This window comes from Scyliorhinus torazame, chromosome 6 (assembly GCF_047496885.1).
Source record: "Scyliorhinus torazame isolate Kashiwa2021f chromosome 6, sScyTor2.1, whole genome shotgun sequence".
NCBI classification, from domain to species: Eukaryota; Metazoa; Chordata; class Chondrichthyes; order Carcharhiniformes; family Scyliorhinidae; genus Scyliorhinus; species Scyliorhinus torazame.
This window is the reverse complement of record NC_092712.1, coordinates 195,092,049-195,110,631: the sequence shown is the minus strand read 5'-3', so window position 1 is coordinate 195,110,631 and position 18,583 is coordinate 195,092,049. Positions and strand designations below refer to the sequence as shown.

The 18,583-nt window shown below is 45.8% G+C and overlaps 1 protein-coding gene across 1 annotated transcript; it reads right to left on the bottom strand.

Moving 5' to 3' along the window:
• Positions 1-2,264: 2,264 nt before the first annotated feature.
• LOC140425204 (interleukin-6-like) lies at positions 2,265-18,342 on the bottom strand. Its single transcript, XM_072509220.1, has 6 exons — positions 18,284-18,342; positions 18,038-18,186; positions 17,811-17,924; positions 4,921-5,067; positions 4,451-4,625; positions 2,265-3,348 (listed from the first exon to the last, which is right to left on the bottom strand). Exons 1-6 carry the CDS (start codon positions 18,297-18,299, stop codon positions 3,293-3,295), a joined length of 657 nt encoding a protein of 218 aa, XP_072365321.1. The 5' UTR covers positions 18,300-18,342; the 3' UTR covers positions 2,265-3,292.
• Between the last annotated feature and the right edge of the window lie 241 nt (positions 18,343-18,583).

Sequence of the window (18,583 nt, the reverse complement as noted above, 5' to 3'; positions counted from 1 at the left end):
AAATTAACTTATTACCTTCAATGCTTGTTTGAATCTACTGTGTCTGCTTTGTATTTGTGTTATTTTGTGGAAAGACTTGTATTCATATAGCATCTTACTTTACAGTCAATGAAGAACTTTTGAAATGTCGGACAGAGTTTAATGTTCAGTGTGAGGGCCCCATGGATGGAAGCAAAAATGAGAATAATGTTCTTTCCTGCCGAATCATGACTTCCGACTGTCATAGCGTGCAGACTGGTTAACTAACGGCTGACCAGTGGGACTTACAGTTGTAGACCGGTTCAGGGCAGGTTGGTGGTGGGCACAGGGGTAAGCCCAAGGCTTAATGGTGCTGCCAAAAGGAAGTTTAAATGGATTCTTGTAATGCCAGCCTGCATAAAGGGGATATGGATCTGGAGGAGAAGGCCAACGGGCGCAGAAAAGTGAGACGGTGACGGGAAACAGCTATAAGAGGGACTGGTGTGATTGGCCCCACTGCATTTGAGTGACTGAGAGCTGCTGGAAGCTAAGGAGAGAAGCTCAATGGTTTGTCGAGAGCAAAACCAACCTTACACCATCAGCAATGGCAGAGGCAGAGGAACTGTCCCACAGTTTAATGATGACTCTCGGTGTACCCTCCTCCAATCTGTCAGTGAATGGGGGGGCTTGAGGATAGAGGGAGAGAGATGGTTCTCCTCCCACATGATGGCAACAGCAGACATCCCCAATCATCGAAAAAGCCAGGATGGAGGTGGTATAGATGGTCACTAGCCATTGGGTTGTGCTTTGGACTTGGCTGCAATGCTGGAAAAGAGTGACTGGCCTACTATGTATAAGGATGAGTGAGAAAGCTAACTGCCACTGTTTGTAGGAGGGTTTGCATGTGGTGGGCTTGAGAGGTGTCTAGATGTAGTTGAGTGTGGCTTAGAAGTTCCTCTCTAAGATAAACATCATCCTGACTTGAAAATATATCACCATTTCTTCATTGCCATTGGTTCAAAATCCTGGAACTTCCACCCTAACAGCACTGTGGTTTTCCTACACCACATGGACTGCAGTGGTTCAAGAAGGCAGCTCACCATCACCTTCCCAAGGGAGATTAGGGGTGGGCAATAAATGTTGGCCTAACAGGCGACACCCACATCATGTGAAATAATTTTGTTTTAAAACACCAACTTCGTTGATCAAAATGGGAAGAAGTTGATAATATGTATTCAAGACTGTTTGCTATATCTGTACATTAGAAAAGCACAATGGAAGACAATAAATTTGGTCACGACTGTGTGCATTTGCAGTCTATTCAGTTGGGGAAGATGAGGGTACCGTGCCCATACCCAAATGTCACATTCTTCCCAGCTGGACTAACTGGGTAATAATCTGTCTCGGAATACCAAATTATTTTGGTCCCCTGGAAGCACTAATAACAATTATATGTCCTCAATTGCTACAAGGTAGAAATCATGTGACTGAGTATAGGCTGTAGAGTAATTTAGTACGAAGTAACCATCATGGGGAAGTTGGAATTTATATTATCTCACTTGGGTACTGATTAGGACAGCTTTCTGTTTGGTTCCTAGTTTAAGATGATTAGAAGTTTAGGGGAAGACAGTTTAAGTGTAGATTCATCTTTGTTGGGCAGAATGTCATTAATAGATTTGTTCATTTTTGGTTTGTACATCTTCCCCTCACTCGGAGCTCTTCCTTTATCTCCTCCTATCTCTTGTACCCTTCTACCTTGTTGGTCCTATAATCTACTTCACTTCAATAAACAAACATTAATTTTAAAAAATGTACTATAAGTAAAAGATTTATTTGAACAATCTGTTCACAGCCAATAAAATAGTCTCAGAATTTCAGAAGAAGTTAATTAGAGTTAAAAATAGAAATTGTAACCATTCAATTAACTTAATTGCTATGAACTATTGGACCACATACCTACCATGTGTGATTTTGTGAACAGGGTTGTGTACTTCTACATTAAAGATCTGCCTTAATTCCCATTACTACCACCATCAGGGGTGGGGGGAAAGCATTGGTTTTAATCCTGCTACTTATTATTTCAGAAGATCAGAACATCCCAATCTCCTGCCTGTGCTGGGAAGTCCTCTTATTTTCGAAATATATGCTCACTGTAGAGAAGGAAGCTATTCAGTTCATCCTCTTTATGCCACCTCTTTGGTACTGCAATCCAAGACATATCTCACTGCTCTCCTCTCTCATTCCTCGTTAGCTCTAATTCTGATTCAAATATTTATCAATTTTCCATTAAAATATGAAAAACTCTGCCTCAATCCCTCAGTACAGCTGAAAAAAGAGACACATCTAAGCTTTTTGTCTTGCACGTATCAGGACACTTTGTAAGAAAAGCAGTGTAAGGGGAAAAGAACAATTTATGTACATTGTTGTCCCCTTACATTGGTATTCTTGCAAAGTGTCCTGATGAATGCAAGACAGAAAACTTTGACATGACTTTTTTTCACAATACTCAGTATGGTCAAATGACTAGCAACCACTTCACATGGCAAAACTGTCCATGCATTCAAAAGCATTTAGTAAAGTCATTTTCCCGATCCTCGACCTTCATTTTTCTTAATTTAAATTTTAAATTATGACCCAGGTCAGTGAGCCCAAAGTCAGTGAAAACAGTCTTTCCCACTCTATCAAAAACTCCATAATTTTAAGAACCTTTATTAAATCTTCTCATAGCTATCTCTTCTGCACTGGGAATATTCCCATTATCTCAAGCTTACCCTCACAACAGCAGTTTTCTGTACCTGGTATTGAGTTGTTCCAGGGCTTACAAGGTAAGTTGTGAAGAAATATCAGGTGAGGACAGCACCTGGAGTAGGACAGTATGTAGACATTAAAATGATTCCTATTTAAAATGTATTCCGTATCAGTGATTATGACTGAAGTGAGATTTGCTCTTAAAATATTGTCAATTTTAGTTTTATTAAATATATCATCTGCAGAGTAATTTCTGTTTGTAGTGAATCACAGCTGTACTGTAAAACAGGGACAATAACCTGGTAGTGTTTCCACACAGAATTTGTTGGAGGTCAGTTGTTTGCACTTTCTGCTCTCCAGGATTTGAACACAACAATCCAGGCTGACACTCCTGTGCAACACCGTCAAAAATGCTGTACTTCAGATGGACCATGAAAGTCTTTTGTCCGTTCTCTTTATGTAGTATCCTCGTTGTTGAAGGGCTGCGAATCACGGCTTACGCCAAGGTATCAGTTTGGGGCAAGGAAAGGAGGCAGGCCCCGAGAACTATCGTAGCAGTACAGAGATTAAACCTGCACTGTTGGCATTATTCTGCACCACACTCTAGCTGACTCAGCTCCGGAGGGTTCCCAGGGCACCATTCTTGAAAAAGAGCAAGGGAATTATGGTATCCTGGTCATCCCTCAACCAACATCACAAGAAAAACAGTTGAGCTGGTCATTATCTCATATGTGCTGTGTACAATTAGCTACTGCATTACTGCAGTGTCTATACATCAGAGATACTTAAATGACTGTAAAGCACTTTGGGGCACCAGTGGTGCTGAAAGGCACTGTATAAATACAAATCTTTGCTTTTCTGTTGCATTAACTGGGTCCTGAATCAACCAATTGTTATTCATCAAAATTTTAATTAAAAATATCAGTGAAAATATAGAAGATCTATAAATTAGAAACTTTAAGAAATAATTCTAATTAATCGTACTTTAAAATATTATAAATACTTGCACAAATACTGCATTTTCACATGGTTAATTATTAGCCAGTATTAACAAAAATAAATATTTTAAATATTATAAAGAATGAGGAAAATAAATTAAAACCAAGTATCAATAACATTGAACAGTGTAAACAATATTCTCCAAACAGCTGCTAATATTCCTGTAGCAACTTCAGTTAACAGTATTGTTTAGTGCAGTGCACTAATACATCATTTCTTTGCAGAATAATCTTCATACTTTCTGATGAAAGATGATTTGACTGAATGTTGAACTATAACGTTCGTACGCGGATATGGTTGCTGCTGTGTGCTGAACCACATTTTTTTGAGAGGTTTCATCGATGCTGGAATTGGCAGCAAGCCGAGCACCCAAAGTGCACTGTGCTCCGGTCACTGTGTGTGAATTATGGGTAGATTCCAAAGCAAGCGAGCCAACCCAGGAACTGAATTCAGTGTCAATGCAGGCGAATGGAACCCAACTTAATTTAATCATCAACTTCGAACAGAAACAAGAGATTGAATTACTTTGGGGCGTAATGGAGAGGAAGAATTGTCAGTGGGCTTTCCATCCAGTTTGGTTGGAACCCAACCAATCCTTGTCACCATTTGTTTCCTGCATTATACCCACTTGTGAGCCCTGTTGGCAGTTAGGTAGATAAATAAATAAATAGAGAGATAAATAATAAATAACTTTGGTGCCTTGAAATAACATCGGTGCCTTGAAAAAACTAAACCCTTGTTCTACCATATGTCGAGTTGAACCGAATGGCTCGGGCTGTTTTCTCAATGAATTTTGTGAAGTCCCGAAGAACGACATGCACCTTCACCTGTCGGTCCCAATCTGTGCTTGAGACCAGCTCTGAGGCAGAAACCTCCAACGCGCTCTCACCAAGATCAATGCTGCCAAACTCAGCATTTATCTGAAATAAAAGGAAACAGAACAGTTAGTGAATAAAAGCAAAAATATTGCAGATGCTGGAAACCTGAAATAAAAACAGAAAATGTTGGATAATCTCAGCAGGCCTGGCAGCATCTGTAGAGAGAGACAGAGTTAATGTTTCAGATCTAAATGACCCTTCGACAGAACTGTCATATGCTGCCAGACCTGCTGAGTTTATCCAGCATTTTTTGCTTTTAGAACAGTTAGTGACTTGGGTTTTCAGATTGAGCATATCCAAAGAAGCTACTTTTGTAACCGTTTCTCTTCACACTTACCTGGTTCATGACCAATTCAGCCAGGCGCTGGGTGCTGGAACACATCCATGTCACTTGCTTATTTGAACTTGTGAAGGTTTCTTTCATGGATAACAAGAAGGGGATGTACTTCTGAAGTCCAGAGGCAATCGCTTTGAGACAGGTTTCCTGAATGGAAGAAATACAAACAATTAAGATGTAGACTTGCAACTGTCTTCTTACAGAAACACAGAATTGTTACAGTGCAGGAGGAGACCATTCAGCCCATCTTGTGGGCACTGGCTCCCAGAATGAACATTTCACCTTGTGTCATTCTACCATATTCTCCCTGTAACCTTGCAGATTGTTTCTACCACACTCAAGCAGCACATTCTGACCCAAACCACTCACTGTGTGAAAAACCTTTTCTCATATATCATTTTTGTTTCTTTTATCACTTACATTAAATCTGTGCTCTTTGGTTCTTGGCTGTTTCACAAGTCATAGAATCATAGAATTTACAGTGCAGAAGGCAGCCATTCAGCCCATCGAGTCTGCACCAGCCCTTGGAAAGAGCACCCCACTTAAGCCCATGCCTCCACCCTATCCCCGTAACCCAATAACACCACCTAACCGTTTGGATACTAAAGGGCAATTTAGCATGGCCAATCCACCCAACCTGCACATCTTTGGACTGTGGGAGGAAACCAGAGCACCCGGAGGAAACCCATGCAGACACGGGGAGAAAGTGCGAACTCCACACAGTCACCCGAGGCCGGGATTGAACCCGGTCCCTGGAGCTGTGAGGCAACAGTGCTAACCACTGTGCCACCATGCCGTCCAGTGCAACCAGTTTCTCCCTATTTAATCTGTCCAAACCCCTCATGCTTTTGAATATATCTGTCAAATCTCCCCTTAGCCTTCTTTTCTCCAAGGAAAGGGTCCTAACTTGTCCAATCTATCTTCATAACTGAAGAGCTTCATCCCTGGAACCATTCTCACGAATCTCCTCCACACTTTCTCCAATGCCTTCACATCCTTCCTGAAATACAGCATCCAGAACTGGATGCAATACTCCAGCTGAGGCTGAACTACTGTCTTATACAAGTTCAACATAACCTTCTTGCTCTTGTACCATGTGCCCCTATTATTAAAGCCTAGGATAGTGTATGTTTTATTAACCATGCTCTCAACCTGCCCTGCCACCTTCAATGATATGTACACCCAGGTCCCTCTGCTCCTGCACCCACTTCAGAGTGTTATCCCTTATTTATACTATCTCTCCATGTTCTTCCTCCCAAAATGTATCACGTCATATTTCTCCACATTGATCTTAATCTGCCACCTATCCACCAATTCCTTCAACCTGTCCATGTCCTTTTGAAGTTCAACACTGGCGTCCTCACAGTTTACAATGCTTCCATGTTTTGTATCATGCGCAAATTTTGAAATTGTTCTCTGTACACCAAGGTCGGGATCATTAATACATATTGGAAAAAGCAAGGATCCCAATACCGACACCTGGAGAACGCCACTGCAAACTTTCTACAGCCTGAAAAAACATCCATGAATAATAATAATCTACTAGTGTCGCCAGTAGGCTAACATTAACACTGCATTGAAGTTACTGTAAAAGTCCCCCAGCCGCTACACTACGGTGCCTGTTCGGGTACACTGCGAGAGAATTCAGAATGTCCAATTCACCTAACAAGCATGGCTTTCTGGATTTGTGGGAGGAAACCGGAGCACCCGCAGGAAACTCACGCAGACACTTGGAGAACGGAGAACGTGCAGACTCCACATAGACAGTGACCCATGCCGGGAATCGAACCCAGGTCCCTGGTGCTGTGAAGCAACAGTGCAATCCACGCTGCTACCATGCCGCCCATTAACCATTACTCGGTTTCCTGCCACTCATTGAATTTTGTAACCATGTTGCTACTGTCTCTGTTATTATATAAGCTATTACTTTTCACACAGGTCTGTTGTGCACCACACCAAATGCCTTCTGGAAGTCCTTGTACACCAGATGATCAGCATTGCCCAGATCAACCCTCGATCTTAACTCTTTGAAAAACTCCAGCAAGTTAGTTGAACATGATTTTCCCTTAGGAAATTCATGCTGGCTCTCCTTCGTTAACCCTAATTTGACCATTTAACTGTTAATTTTGTCCCAAATTATAGTTGCTAGACGTCTCCCCAGCACCAAAGTTAAACCGACTGATTTGCAGTTGTTGGGCTTTTCCTTACTCACTTTTTTAAATAGATGTTTAAGTAATGTTTGCAATTTTTCCAGTGCTCTGGCACCACCTCGGAGTCGAAGGGAGACTGAAAAATTGTGGCCAGTGTTTATGCAATTTCCACTCAGTATTCTTGGGTGCATCTCAATCCAGTCCTGATGCCTTCTGCACTTTAAGTACCAGCAGCTTATCCAAAACCTCCTGCAAATCAATTTTAAACCTTTCTGGTGACTGAATTTCCTTTTCTTTCACCAGGCCTAAATAGCATCTTCTTACTTGGTAAAGACTGATACAAAGTATTCAGCTAATACCTCAGCTATACCCTCTGACTCTTTGTTCACCTTTTTTGTCCAACTCCTTCTTTTACCTTCTTTCACCACCCTTTCACTATTTAAATGCTTTAGAAGACTTTGAGATTCCCTTTTATGTTAGCTGCCTGTCTCTTTTCATACTCCCATTTAAAAAAAAAATGCAATTAAGGGGCAATTTAGCATGGCCAATCCACCTAACCTGCACATCTTTGGGTTGCGGGGGTGAAACCCATGCAGACACAGGGAGAATGTGTAAACGCCACACAGTGACCCAGGGCTGGGGTCTAAGCCAGGTCCTCGGCGCCGTGAGGCAGCAGTGCTAACCATCGTGCCGTCCTACATTCTCCCTCTTTGCTTCTCTTACTTGCTTTTCCACTCCCCTCTGGTTCTCAATTATATTCTCTGCCTGACATTCATCATACGCACACATTTGCTTATTTATCTTAATTTCTATTTCCTTTCTCATCCTAGGAGCTTTGTATTTGTTTGTCCTACATTTCCCTTTTGAGGGAATATATATTGACTGTGTGTGAACTATCTCTTCTTTGAAGGTAGCCCATTGTTCAGCTATAGTCTTTCCTGCCAACCTTTGACTCCAGTTTATTTGATTTAGATCAATTCTTACCCCATTGACGTTGGCCCCTTATATCCAGGAATATTTAATACTCACTCCTGCCCTACCTTGAGCCAGGTCTCCCTTACAGCCACAATATGAGTATTTCCACATGGCCGTATGCATCTATAACTCCCATCTTATTAACCACACTTGGATTCACATACATGCAGTGACCCTGATTTAGACTTGATTACTTTCTCCCTTACTCTTACCCCTCCTTAGAATCATAGTCATAGGGCGTGATGTACCAGAACGGAAGTGCGACACGGCCAGTAGATGTCGGAAGAAGCCTCCTGCGGGCTTCCCGACAGCCAGTACGCCTGGCAAGATCTATCCATGCCTCGCAAGGTGTCGCGATCAGGAACCCGCCCACAATGGGCGTGACCAAGCTTCACATGCATAAAGTCAATTTGAAACCCACATAGGCATGTTCATCCGGGATCTATTGGGCTCCAGCAACTGACTGGAGTCCCCAGCCGGGTGCCGTTCAGTACTGGTCCACACAAACATGGACCAGCGGAATGGCAGACGGGTGTCTCCCGGGCCATCGGAAGCCCCTGGGTAATCAGGGACATGGCATCTAAATCTCCTACTAAATCTCCTACTTATCTATGCTCCTTGGTTAGTGATCCCCTTATAAAGAGGGAAAGTTTCTTCCTATCTGTATCCCTCATAATTTTGTACACCTCGGAGAGGTCCCCCTCAGCCTTCTCAGTTCTAAGGAAAACAACCTATCCAGCCTCTCTTCATAGCTAAAACATTCCAGCCCAGATAAAATCCTGGTGAATCTCCTCTGCACCCTTTCTAGTGCAACCACATCCTTCCTATAGTGTGACGACCAGAATAGCGCACACTACTCTTATTGTGGCCGAACGAGCATTTTATACAGCTCCTTTTTTTAAAATAAATATTTTATTGAAAATTTTTGGTCAACCAACACAATACATTGTGCATCCTTTACACAATATTATAACAACACAAATAACAATGACCTATTTTATAAACAAAAAATGAATAAATAATAAATAACAAAAATGAAAACTAACCCTAATTGGCAACTGCCTTATCACAAGTAACACTCTCCAAAAATATAATTTAACAGTCCAATATATAATTATCTGTCGCAACGACCTATACATATTATACAGTATATATTAACAACCCTGAGAGTCCTTCTGGTTCCTCCTCCCCCCCCCCCCCCCCCCCCCGATCCTGGGCTGCTGCTGCTGCCTTCTTTTTTCCATTCCATCTATCTTTCTGCGAGGTATTCGACGAACGGTTGCCACCGCCTGGTGAACCCTTGAGCCGACCCCCTTAGAACAAACTTAATCCGCTCTAGCTTTATAAACCCTGCCAAGTCATTTATCCAGGTCTCCACCCCCGGGGGCTTGGCTTCTTTCCACATTAACAATATCCTGCGCCGGGTTACTAGGGACGCAAAGGCCAAAACATCGGCCTCTCTCGCCTTCTGCACTCCCGGCTCTTGTGCAACCCCAAATATAGCCAACCCCCAGCTTGGTTCGACCCGGACCCCCACTACTTTTGAAAGCACCTTTGTCACCCCCATCCAAAACCCCTGTAGTGCCAGGCATGACCAAAACATATGGGTATGATTCGCTGGGCTTCTCGAGCACCTCGCACACCTATCCTCCACCCCAAAAAATTTACTGAGCCGTGCTCCAGTCATATGCGCCCTGTGTAATACCTTAAACTGAATCAGGCTTAGCCTGGCACACGAGGACGACGAGTTTACCCTGCTTAGGGCATCTGCCCACAGCCCCTCCTCGATCTCCTCCCCCAGCTCTTCTTCCCATTTCCCTTTTAGTTCACCTACCATGGTCTCCCCTTCGTCCCTCATTTCCCTATATATATCTGACACCTTACCATTCCCCACCCATGTCTTTGAGATCACTCTGTCCTGCACCTCTTGTGTCGGGAGCTGCGGGAATTCCCTCACCTGTTGCCTCGCAAAAGCCCTCAGTTGCATATACCTGAATGCATTCCCTTGGGGCAACCCATATTTCTCGGTCAGCGCTCCCAGACTCGCGAACTTCCCATCCACAAACAGATCTTTCAGTTGCGTTATTCTTGCTCTTTGCCACATTCCATATCCCCCATCCATTCCCCCCGGGGCAAACCTATGGTTGTTTCTTATCGGGGACCCCCCCAAGGCTCCAGTCTTTCCCCTATGCCGTCTCCACTGTCCCCAAATCTTCAGTGTAGCCACCACCACCGGGCTTGTGGTGTAGTTCCTCGGTGAGAACGGCAATGGGGCTGTCACCATAGCCTGTAGGCTAGTCCCCCTACAGGACGCCCTCTCTAATCTCTTCCACGCCGCTCCCTCCTCCTCTCCCATCCACTTACTCACCATTGAAATATTAGCGGCCCAATAATACTCACTTAGGCTCGGTAGTGCCAGCCCCCCCCTATCCCTGCTACGCTGTAAGAATCCCTTCCTCACTCTCGGGGTCTTCCCGGCCCACACAAAACCCATGATGCTCTTTTCAATCCTTTTAAAAAAAGCCTTCGTGATCACCACCGGGAGGCACTGAAACACAAAGAGGAATCTCGGGAGGACCACCATCTTAACCGCCTGCACCCTCCCTGCCAGTGACAGGGATACCATATCCCATCTCTTAAAATCCTCCTCCATTTGTTCCACCAACCGCGTTAAATTTAACCTATGCAATGTGCCCCAGTTCTTGGCTATCTGGATCCCCAGGTAACGAAAGTCCCCTGTTACCTTCCTCAACGGTAGGGCCTCTATTTCTCTACTCTGCTCCCCTGGATGCACCACAAACAACTCACTTTTCCCCATGTTCAATTTATACCCTGAAAAATCCCCAAACTCCCCAAGTATTCGCATTATTTCTGGCATCCCCTCCGCCGGGTCTGCCACATATAGTAGCAAATCGTCCGCATACAAAGATACCCGGTGTTCTTCTCCTCCTCTAAGTACTCCCCTCCACTTCTTGGAACCCCTCAACGCTATCGCCAGGGGCTCAATCGCCAGTGCAAACAATAATGGGGACAGAGGGCATCCCTGCCTTGTCCCTCTATGGAGCCGAAAATATGCAGATCCCCGTCCATTCGTGACCACGCTCGCCATCGGGGCCCTATACAACAGCTGCACCCATCTAACATACCCCTCTCCAAAACCAAATCTCCTCAACACCTCCCACAAATAATCCCACTCCACTCTATCAAATGCTTTCTCGGCATCCATCGCCACTACTATCTCCGTTTCCCCCTCTGGTGGGGCCATCATCATTACCCCTAACAGCCTCCGTATATTCGTGTTCAGCTGTCTCCCCTTTACAAACCCAGTTTGGTCCTCGTGGACCACCCCCGGGACACATTCCTCTATTCTCATTGCCATTACCTTGGCCAGGATCTTGGCATCTACATTTAGGAGGGAAATAGGTCTATAGGACCCGCATTGTAGCGGGTCCTTTTCCTTCTTTAAGAGAAGCGATATCGTTGCTTCAGACATAGTCGGGGGCAGTTGTCCCCTTTTCTTTGCCTCATTAAAGGTCCTCGTCAATACCGGGGCGAGCAAGTCCACATATTTTCTATAGAATTCGACTGGGAATCCATCCGGTCCCGGGGCCTTTCCCGCCTGCATGCTCCTAATTCCTTTCACCACTTCTTCTACCTCGATCTGTGCTCCCAGTCCCACCCTTTCCTGCTCTTCCACCTTGGGAAATTCCAGCCGATCCAAGAAGCCCATCATTTTCTCCCTCCCATCTGGGGGTTGAGCTTCATATAATTTTTTATAAAATGTCTTGAACACTCCATTCACTCTCTCCGCTCCCCGCTCCATCTCTCCTTCCTCATCCCTCACTCCCCCTATTTCCCTCGCTGCTCCCCTTTTCCTCAATTGGTGTGCCAGCAACCTGCTCGCCTTCTCCCCATATTCGTACTGTACACCCTGTGCCTTCCTCCATTGTGCCTCTGCAGTGCCCGTAGTCAGCAAGTCAAATTCTACATGTAGCCTTTGCCTTTCCCTGTACAGTCCCTCCTCCGGTGCTTCCGCATATTGTCTGTCCACCCTCAAAAGTTCTTGCAGCAACCGCTCCCGTTCCTTACTCTCCTGCTTCCCTTTATGTGCCCTTATTGATATCAGCTCCCCTCTAACCACCGCCTTCAACGCCTCCCAGACCACTCCCACCTGGACCTCCCCATTATCATTGAGTTCCAAGTACTTTTCAATGCACCCCCTCACCCTTAGACACACACCCTCATCTGCCAGTAGTCCCATGTCCATTCTCCAGGGTGGGCGCCCTCCTGTTTCCTCCCCTATCTCCAAGTCCACCCAGTGTGGAGCGTGATCCGAAATGGCTATTGCCGTATACTCCGTTCCCCTCACCTTCGGGATCAACGCCCTTCCCAGCACAAAAAAGTCTATTCGCGAGTAGACTTTATGGACATAGGAGAAAAACGAGAACTCCTTACTCCTAGGTCTGCTAAATCTCCACGGGTCTACACCTCCCATCTGCTCCATAAAATCTTTAAGTACCTTGGCTGCTGCCGACCTCCTTCCAGTCCTGGACTTCGACCTATCCAGCCCTGGTTCCAACACCGTATTAAAATCTCCCCCCATTATCAGCTTTCCCATCTCTAGGTCCGGAATGCGTCCTAGCATCCGCCTCATAAAATTGGCATCATCCCAGTTCGGGGCATATACGTTTACCAAAACCACCGTCTCCCCCTGTAGTTTGCCACTCACCATCACGTATCTGCCCCCGTTATCCGCCACTATAGTCTTTGCCTCGAACATTACCCGCTTCCCCACTAATATAGCCACCCCCCTGTTTTTCGCATCTAGCCCCGAATGGAACACCTGCCCCACCCATCCTTTGCGTAGCCTAACCTGGTCTATCAGTTTCAGGTGCGTTTCCTGTAACATAACCACATCTGCCTTAAGTTTCTTAAGGTGTGCGAGTACCCGTGCCCTCTGTATCGGCCCGTTCAGCCCTCTCACGTTCCACGTGATCAGCCGGGTTGGGGGGCTTCCTACCCCCCCCCCCCCTTGTCGATTAGCCATCACCTTTTTCCAGCTCCTCACCCGGTTCCCACGCAGCTGTATCTCCCCCAGGCGGTGCCCCCCCGCCCATCCCCTCCCATACCAGCTCCCCCCTCTCCCCAGCAGCAGCAACCCAGTAATTCCCCCCTCCCACCCCCCCCCCCGCTAGATCCCCCGCTAGCGTAATTACTCCCCCCATGTTGCTCCCAGAAGTCAGCAAACTCTGGCCGACCTCGGCTTCCCCCCGTGACCTCGGCTCGCACCGTGCGACGCCCCCTCCTTCCTGCTTCTCTATTCCCGCCATGATTATCATAGCGCGGGAACCAAGCCCGCGCTTCTCCCTTGGCCCCGCCCCCAATGGCCAACGCCCCATCTCCTCCACCTCCCCTCCTCCCCCCATCACCACCTGTGGAAGAGAGAAAAGTTACCACATCGCAGGATTAGTACATAAAACTCCTCTTTCCCCCCTTTCTAACCCCCCTCTTTGCCCCCCACATTCGCCCCACCACTTTGTTCAAACGTTCTTTTTAATAACCCGCTCATTCCAGTTTTTCTTCCACAATAAAAGTCCACGCTTCATCCGCCGTCTCAAAGTAGTGGTGCCTCCCTCGATATGTGACCCACAGTCTTGCCGGTTGCAGCATTCCAAATTTTATCTTCTTTTTATGAAGCACCGCCTTGGCCCGATTAAAGCTCGCCCTCCTTCTCGCCACCTCCGCACTCCAGTCTTGATAAACGCGGATCACCGCGTTCTCCCATTTACTGCTCCGAGTTTTCTTTGCCCATCTAAGGACCATTTCTCGATCCTTAAAATGGAGGAATCTCACCACTATGGCTCTGGGAATTTCTCCTGCTCTCGGCCCTCGCGCCATCACTCGGTATGCTCCCTCCACCTCCAACGGACCCGCCGGGGCCTCCGCTCCCATTAACGAGTGCAGCATCGTGCTCACATATGCCCCGACGTCCGCTCCCTCCACACCTTCAGGAAGACCAAGAATCCTCAGGTTGTTCCTCCTTGCGTTGTTCTCCAGTGCCTCCAACCTTTCCACACATCGTTTCTGATGTGCCTCATGTGTCTCCGTCTTCACCACCAGGCCCTGTATGTCGTCCTCATTCTCGGCTGCCTTTGCCTTCACGACCCGAAGCTCCCGCTCCTGGGTCTTTTTTTCCTCCTTTAGCCCTTCGATCGCCTGTAGTATCGGGGCCAACAGCTCTTTCTTCATTTCCTTTTTGAGCTCTTCCACACAGCATTTCAAGAACTCTTGTTATTCAGGGCCCCATGTTAAACTGCCACCTTCCGACGCCATCTTGGTTTTTGCTTGCCTTCCTTGCCGCTGTTCTAAAGGATCCACTGCAATCCGGCCACTTTTTCCTCCTTTTTTCATCCGTATCCAGGGGGGATTCCCTTCTGGTTTACCGCACAGTGTTTTTAGCCGTCAAAATTGCCGTTGGGGCTCCTATCAAGAGCCCAAAAGTCCGTTTCACTGGGAGCTGCCGAAACGTGCGACTCAGCTGGTCATCGCCGCACCCGGAAGTCTACAGCTCCTTTTTAACCTTCTTGCTCTTATATTCTGTGCGTCGTCCAAAAAGGCAAGTATCCCATATGCCGTCTTAACCACCTTATCTACCTGTCCTGCTACATTCAGAGATGTTTGGACATGCACTCCATGGCCCCCAGATCATCTGTACCTCCTATTGTCTTACCATTCTCTGCATGCTCCCTTGCCTTGTTAGACCTCCCAAAATGCATCACCTCACATTTTTCAGGATTAAATTCCATTTGCCATTGTTCTGCCCATCTGACCAGCCCGTCCATATCATCCTGTAATCTAACGCTTTCCTCCTCACCTTTTATCACACCACCAATTTTATGTCACCTGTGAACTTACTGACCATGTCTCCAACATTCCCATCTAGATCGTTCATGTGCACTACAAACAGCAAGGGACCCAGCACCGATCCCTGCGGTACACCACAGGACATAGGGTTCCAGGCACAAAAATAACCTTTGACCATCACCCTCTGTCTCCTGCCAATAAGCCAGTTTTGAATCCAATTTGCAAAATTGCCCTGGATGCCATGGGCCCTACTTTCTTGATCAGTATCCCATGTGGACCTTTGTCAAAAGCCTTACTGAGGTCCATGCAGACTACATCAGCTGCACTGCCTTCATCTACACATCTAGTCACCTCCTCGAAAAATTCAATCAAATTCATTAGACATAATCTCCCCCTGACAAAGTCATGCTGACTATTCTTGATGAATCCTTGCCTCTCTAAGTAGAGACTAATTCTGTCCCTCAGAATTTTTTCTGATAATTTCCCTACTACTGATGTTAGACTCACTGGCCTGGTTTTCCCCTATTTCCATTCTTGAATAATGCTACTGCATTAGCCAGTCCTCTTTATTATTAGTGCCCCTCCTGTGGCCACAGGGGATTTGAAAATTAGTGTCAGAGCCCCTGAAATCTCCTCACTTGACTCACACAGCAGCCTAGGATGCACACATCTATGCCTAGGGATATCCACTTTTAAGCATGCTAGAGCCACCATCATCTCTTCTCTCTCAATGCTAATCTGTTCAACTATATCAAAGTGCCCCACCCCCTTCTTTCTGTACTTACATTGTCCTCTTCCAGAGTGAACACAGATGTAACATACTCATTTCATACCTCACCTATGTCTTTCAGTTCCACACAGAGGTTGCCACTTTGGTCCAAAATGGGCCCTACTCTTTCCCTGGTACCCTCTTGCCCTTAATATACTTCTAAAACACCTAGGGATTTTCCTTTATTTTGCTCGCCAGTGTTTTTTCATGTCCCCTCTTCGCTTTCCTAATTTATTTTGTAAGTATCCCCATGCACGTTCTATGCTCCTCTAAGTCATCCACTGTTCTGAGCCCCCTTAATCTGCCTTAAGGTTTCTTTTTTTTCTTACCAATGCTTTATATCCCATGACATCCAGGGTTCCCTGGATTTGTTGATCCCAACCTTTATCTTTACGGGACCATGTTGGCATTGCACTCTCTCTGTTTCCTTATTGAATGACTCTCACTGCCCTGATGTGGATCTTCCTACAAGTAGCTTCTCGAAGTCCACTTTGGCCTGATCCTGTCATCCTATTAAAATCTGCCTACCCCAGTTCAGAAACCTTATTTACGCTTCATCTTTCTCCTTTTCCATAACTATTTTAATCTCGCTGAGTTATGGCCACTATCACCGAAGTGCTCCCCCATTGACATCTTACCACCTGCCTGGCTTCATTCTCTCAATTTAGGTCAAGTATCACCTCCCTCTCTTGTCAGACTTTTTATCTGCTAGCTCAAAAAGTTCTCCTGGATGCACTTTAAGAATTCTGCCCTCTCTAAGCCTTTTACACTTTGCCTATCCCAATTAATATTGGGGAAGTTGAAATCCCCTACTATTATTACCCTTTTATTTTTACACCTCTCTGAGGTTTGTCTACATATCTGCTCTTCTATCCCATCTGACATATCTCATCAAATCCTCAGGACCTGGTGGTTTCCATCCAAAGGTGTTAAAGGAAGTCGGGGAGCACATTGTAGATGCCCTAACTATAATCTTTCAGAGTTCCCTAGATTCAGGAGTAATCCTGGAAAAATGTATGTCACTCCACATTTAAGAAAGGTGAAAGGGGGAAACCAGGGAATTATAGACTGGTTTGTCTAACATCTGTGGTGGGGAAGTTGCTGGAGATGTTAGGAAGTATTACTTCATGCAATGGGTGGTTGGGTTTAGAACTCTCTCCCACAAACAGCAGTTGAAGCTAGAACAGTTGTTAATTTTAAATCTGTGATAATTTAAGCAAAGATATTGAGGGATATGGGCCAAAGGCAGGTATATGGAGTTAGGTCACAGATCAGCAATTATCTCATTAAATGGTGGGACAGGCTCGAGGGGCTGAATGGCCTACTCCTATTCCTTTGTTCACATGCTTATACACAAATCTTATTGATCGTGCGCTTCCAACAGTCCCTTGCCTAAATAGAGCTGAGAGGTGAGCTGAGATGACACACACCAGTTAAGCTTCAACACCTATTGAGGACCACTTCAGGCTTCAGGCGATTGACATATTACTGTCACGCAGTAACCTTATTAACCTTTTAACTGGACTACTGAATTAAGAAAAAAGACGTACCAGTTCAATTTCCAATGTGCTCCGAATTCCCAGATACACACACACACACACACTCACCCTGGCTGTGTCTCACTCAGGATGTGCTGTCTCCTAACTACTCTTGTAGGAATCTTACTGATTACTAACGTGCCATCTGCGTCTGCCTGTTGTGCTCTTTGGTATTCCTCTCTGACATTATCTTCTGGTTTCCACACCCCTGCCAAGTTAGTTTAAACCCTCGCCGACAACACTGGTAAAGGGAACCCGGTCCGGGATCTGTCCAAGTGCTGCCCCCCCCCCCCCCCCCCCCACCTTTCCCTCAGTACGTTTAGAAGACTTTTGAGTAAATTTACAAAAAAAAACGGTGGGCTGCTGGAGATATTTTGTAAACTGTCTAAGTCAATCGTGATACTGCGTGATATTTCTCAATCTGCGTTCTCAATTTTTTTCAGGCTGTTTTGTTGTAACTACCGAAAGTTTAGAAGGAGTTGCGACTGAAAGTGACGCGTCTGCTTTGTCTCTCCCTCCAACATTCCCACATCTGTCCGTGTGCCACCTGTGATGTCCCCGTTTACTCCCAACCTCCCGCTCGTTCGCACTCACCTTGTGGAAATCATTCCGTAAACATCTGTCCTGAGCGCGGATTTGTGGCAGGGCGAAATCGTGCGCGAGCAGCGAGCTCCAGTCTCCCTCACAGAAGCGGAAATACTCACACAGCTGGAAGGGAAGGAAAGGTCACATCGTGAGTGCAAAGCGGCTCCTCCCCAAGTGTCTGAGTCTCCCGCTCCCCCAGCCTCACTCAGTGTGTTTGCCTCCAAGCCCCTCCTCACCTGAATGTTCCGGAGAGCAGCCGCTGTGTTCTGGATCTCAATCGCCAGAGAGGAGCAGCTTGCACAGGACACAGTGGCTGCAGGTAAACGCTCCCCCACAGGTAAAGCAGCAACTCTTGCCAACAGCACCAAGAAAACTTGGCAGAAACCTGCAGGGAAAGAGACAGAATGAAGTGAGGAATGGGAACTCCTCCAAAATCTCTCTGAAAGGAGATAATCAGCGATAACGGTGCAACGTTCACTCACATTGGACAGCTCTCATCTTGAATTGCTCTTCACTGGAGTTCACACAAGGTTCTGAAATGTTTAGCTCACTTTCCCCCACTATTTATTATCCCTACCTTTGGGGAAAATCCAATTCGTAATTTCCGTTAACTATTTTTTTAACCTCACGCAATCAATTACTCACCGTTTCGATGCGCTAAAGGTAAAGATGATGGTCGGAACTGGCCGTAGATGATGTCAGATAAGATTCAGATATCATGCCATCACGTGACATTTAATTATGTACAAAACAAAGTCCTACCCAAAAAACACTCTGAAGCT